Source organism: Bactrocera neohumeralis, unplaced genomic scaffold (assembly GCF_024586455.1).
Source record: "Bactrocera neohumeralis isolate Rockhampton unplaced genomic scaffold, APGP_CSIRO_Bneo_wtdbg2-racon-allhic-juicebox.fasta_v2 cluster10, whole genome shotgun sequence".
NCBI classification, from domain to species: Eukaryota; Metazoa; Arthropoda; class Insecta; order Diptera; family Tephritidae; genus Bactrocera; species Bactrocera neohumeralis.
Window position 1 is genome coordinate 3,710,702 of NW_026089623.1, and position 4,140 is coordinate 3,714,841.

Consider the following 4,140-nt stretch of genomic DNA (forward strand, 5'->3'; position numbering starts at 1 on the left):
AGCGCGATGCGTTCCCACACGTACATGGAAGAATGGTGGGGTCACTAGTACACGTTCTTTCGGGAGCGAAGCCATTTGTTGACGTTGTATAATTTGAAGATGCCTACGACATGTAGTGCAGGCCCAGATGAAAGACTTTACTTGCGCCCGTGCGCCTATAAGCCAGAAACGTTGTCTAAGAAACTGAAGCATTTGTTGTATACCACATGTAAGCAACGTGTATGAGCATCAGCGACTAGTAAATAAGCCAGGGCCCCACGCGGAGTTATAGTTTGATGTCGCTGATCTTCACTTAAGTCGGAGTTTGCGAGTCGACCACCTACTCTCAGTATGCCGTCTGCATCCAAGAAAGGATTGAGTGCTAAGATTTCACTGCGACCCGCAATTCTGGAATGCAATTCAAGAGCCTTAATTTCTTTTTAAAATTATTACCTTGTGCTTGTCGAATATGCAGAAGTAAAGCCCAGTGCTGATCTGCGACAGAAACTATATCGTTCCTGTAACCGCGATATTTAAGTAAACGACTCAATTTGCTAAATTTCTCTATGAGAGGTATCCTGTTGTCTTTCGTGGATGTTATAATCCACTGGTAATTAGCTCTAGAAACGAAGATGGATACCACACGAGATTCAGCAATGGAGAGGTGCTCCTCCTCCTCCGTCGAAGAAGGTAAGCGCATTTCCCCACGCTATGGTGAATGCACGTCGGTCCGGTCCACCAAAGGTGATGATCTGCTAAGACGCCGGGAGATAGGCCTCTGCTTGCACAGTCGGCTAGATTTGATTCCGAGCGAATGTGCTTCCAAGCGTTAATGTCTGAATTGGCTTGGATGTAAGCTACCCGATTGGATACATATTGTTTGAACGTGGATGGTGGTTTGCGTATCCAGCATAAAACAATAGTGGAATCACTCCAATATGTACATGGGGCGTCCTGTAGGCCAAAGGCTTGACGTACACAGTTCGACAGCGTGGCATCGTCACATCCTTAATTGGTGCTATCTTCGTCTTCGCTGAAACAAGAGCTGTGCGTGATGTACCACCTTTATCGATCGTTTGAACATATATGACTGCTGCATACGCTTTACGACTAGCATCGCAAAAGCCGTGTAAATGCACCAAAGAGCCCACTCGTATACCTAGCCAACGAGGAATACGAAGTCGTGTAATATCTTGCAAACTGTTGCGGAATAAGACTCATGAACTGAGTAGTTCTGGAGGAAGTTCAGCGTCCCATGGGAGACCAGCCTTCCATAAGTCCTGTATGAATAGTTTGGCCACCACGACCACGGGTGCCAATACCCCAGTTGGATCATATAATTTCGCCACGTCACTCAAAACCTTTCGCTTGGTATGCATTGAAGTGTCGTCAACTAAGCCTACCTTGAAGAAGAGCTCGTCGCTAACTGGATCCCAGTAAAGACCCAATACCTTTGTTGTTGAGTTGTTCAACTCTAGTTCGAATGCAGAAAGTGTTGTACCGGTTATCGCAGATAATACGTGTGTAAAATTGGAATTCCACTTTCCCAATATTAATTGTCCTTGTTTCAAAATAGTCGCTACATCTTGAGCACGGGTAATAGAAAGTTCATCACTGTCGACGCTATCCAAAAAGTCATCAACGTAGAAATTATTAAGTATGCTATGACGCGCTGCGGCAGCCCGGCTTGGGTCATAGATGACTTCATAATTGTCATTCGCACATTGACGCAGTGCGCGTATTGCGTTGAATGGACTACAAGCCATTCCATAAGTTACCGTCTTCAATTCGTACACTTGAAGAGGTTCATTTGGCAATTCACGCCAAAGTATTTGTTGCCATTTACGATGTCGTCTGTCTACCAGGATTTGTCGAAACATCTTCTGTATGTCTGCAGTGATGGCTACCTTGCATTTGCGAAAACGGTGAAGGATGTCGACAATATTGGCATGTAGTTGTGGTCCAGAAAACTGAGTATCGTTTAAGGATGTCCCATTCGATATCTTCGCGGAAACGTTGAAAACTACGCGAAATTTTGTGGTTACCGCATGATGAGGTATGAAGTAACCATTTCCTTTATTGGTGAAAGCTTGCTTGCTAACCTCCATGTGATCGAGAGCAATGTATTCGCGCATAAATGTAATGTACTGCTCACGAAGACAGGGATCGTTCATCAACCGCCGCTCGAGTTGTAGAAACTGGCGGACTGCCGATTGATGAGATTCTCCAATAGCAGGAGCATCTGGTCGAAATAGAATTTGCACCTGGTACCTGCCGTCTGTGGTACGGGTAACTGTGTCGTTGAAGATCGTCTCACAGTCATCCACGTGTATTTCGGATGATGGTATGGGCTCTTCGAGTTCCCAGAAGCTTCTAAGTAACGTGTCTAGTCGTTGTTCGTTGACGCATTTCGCAGTAAGAGATGTGTGTAAAGTGGAGTGAGCAGAACTTGTGACTGGTCCAAATACTACCCAACCAAGACGAGTGTTTAAAGCGCAAAGTTGCTCTGGAGAACCCTGGATGAAACCCTCCTGAAAGAGACCCGTTAGTACGTCAGCACCAACTAGCAGATCCACCGGACTTGGAGTGGCAAACGTTGGGTCAGCTAGTGGTAAATCTTTTAAATGGCTCCAAGCTTCTGCGTCTATATGCGTATCTGGCGTTACTGAGGTTATTGTCGGGACGACATAAGCCTCGAGTTTGAAGTTAATGTTGTTGTCAAAGGCAGCCTGCATCTGTACTGTTATATGACCCTTACTGTAGACTGCAGCGCTAGAACCAACTCCTTCAATTCGTATCTCCCCTGGACGTCTACGAAGACACATACGTTTTGTAGTAGCATCGGTAATCAGACTCACCTGAGAGCCCAGGTCGCAGAGAGCACGATACGCGAATTGTCCTCCATTGTGATCAGTCAGGATGACCTTCGCAGTCGCTAGTAAAATGGTCCGGTCTCCATTAATGAGAAATGACCGGACCTTCCTCAAAAGTGACTGCTGTCGTGGGTATACCTGTGGCACCTGTGTTGAAGGTGTGTCCACGGATATATTCCGATCGATTATGTGAGTGTTGGTGTCTTCCTCCGTAGCCGGTGAATTATTCGCAACGTTGCTTTTACAGAGCATCGTATGATGACGATGATGACACTTTAAGCAATCCCGCGATGTACAATCACGAGATCCATGATCACTTCCAAGGCAGTTAAAACATAATGAAAGCCGCTTAACTGTATCCCACCGTTCCGGTATGGAAAGATTAACGAACCGTTGACACTTGTGTATTCGGTGTCCGTTAGCGCAAAGTTGGCAAAAAACCGTAACCCCTTTCACTGAATGTAACGGCTGAGATGAGTTTACCGTTGCAACGTTAGCCTTAACGGGACGGGTTGGTCTCTGATGAAGAGTTGATGTACTGTTCGTAGCTCCTTGAGGCAAATTGTTGGCACGCTTCTCAATAAATGTCAAAAAATCCTGAGACATTGGTATGTTGTTCGTCTGAAGGCTCATCCCCCACTCATACCTGGTGATTTTGGGCAATTTAGGTAGCAAAAGTGGCACCAAGAGGGCGTCCCAATGATTTACCGGAAGACCCATAACGCTTAAAGCTCGCATCACATTTTGGACGGTGTCAACTAGTCGAAGCAAGCCCTTCTGGGATTCGGTGGGTTGGTTGGGCAAATTCAGTATACGCCGCACGTGAGATTCCAGTAACAAACGTGGATTATCAAACCGCCGTTTCATCTCCTGCCACATGTCCTCATAGCCGCCTGTATAAAGTCCACCGCCCAATGGTACGCTGTCTGCATTGACATGTTGGCGTCACTTGCTTAATTTGTAACTGGAATTCAGATCCTTCCGATTGTGAACTAGTGCCTCGAACAAATCTTTGAAAGGCAGCCAATTCGCTGGATCACCATTGAAAACAGGAATCTTAATTGGATCTAATCGCATGTCCAATTGATTCGCCACACAAATACCACCCTCACCAGCGCCACATATACGACGTAGTCGAATACATATTTGCGTGTAGAGTAACTCCGTAGCAGCCAAGAAGTCGTCATGTGTGGTCAATTCGCTGGATTGTGCTGAAGACACCAGGTCCGTATGATACTCCCTAAACCTTTCAAAATGTTTGTCCAACTGTGCGCGAATCACATCGCGC

At 46.0% G+C, this 4,140-nt stretch overlaps 1 protein-coding gene across 1 annotated transcript; it reads right to left on the reverse strand.

Moving 5' to 3' along the window:
- Positions 1 to 792: 792 nt before the first annotated feature.
- LOC126765144 (uncharacterized) lies at positions 793 to 3,731 on the reverse strand. The gene has a single exon (XM_050482732.1). The coding sequence runs from the start codon at positions 3,729 to 3,731 to the stop codon at positions 1,197 to 1,199; it is 2,535 nt and encodes an 844-aa protein (XP_050338689.1). The 3' UTR covers positions 793 to 1,196.
- Positions 3,732 to 4,140: the final 409 nt, after the last annotated feature.

What these genes read in the sequence shown, in the direction of transcription:
- LOC126765144 (XM_050482732.1), bottom strand. Translation starts at nt 3,731, where the DNA reads ATGTGGCAGGAGATGAAACGGCGGTTTGATAATCCACGTTTGTTACTG.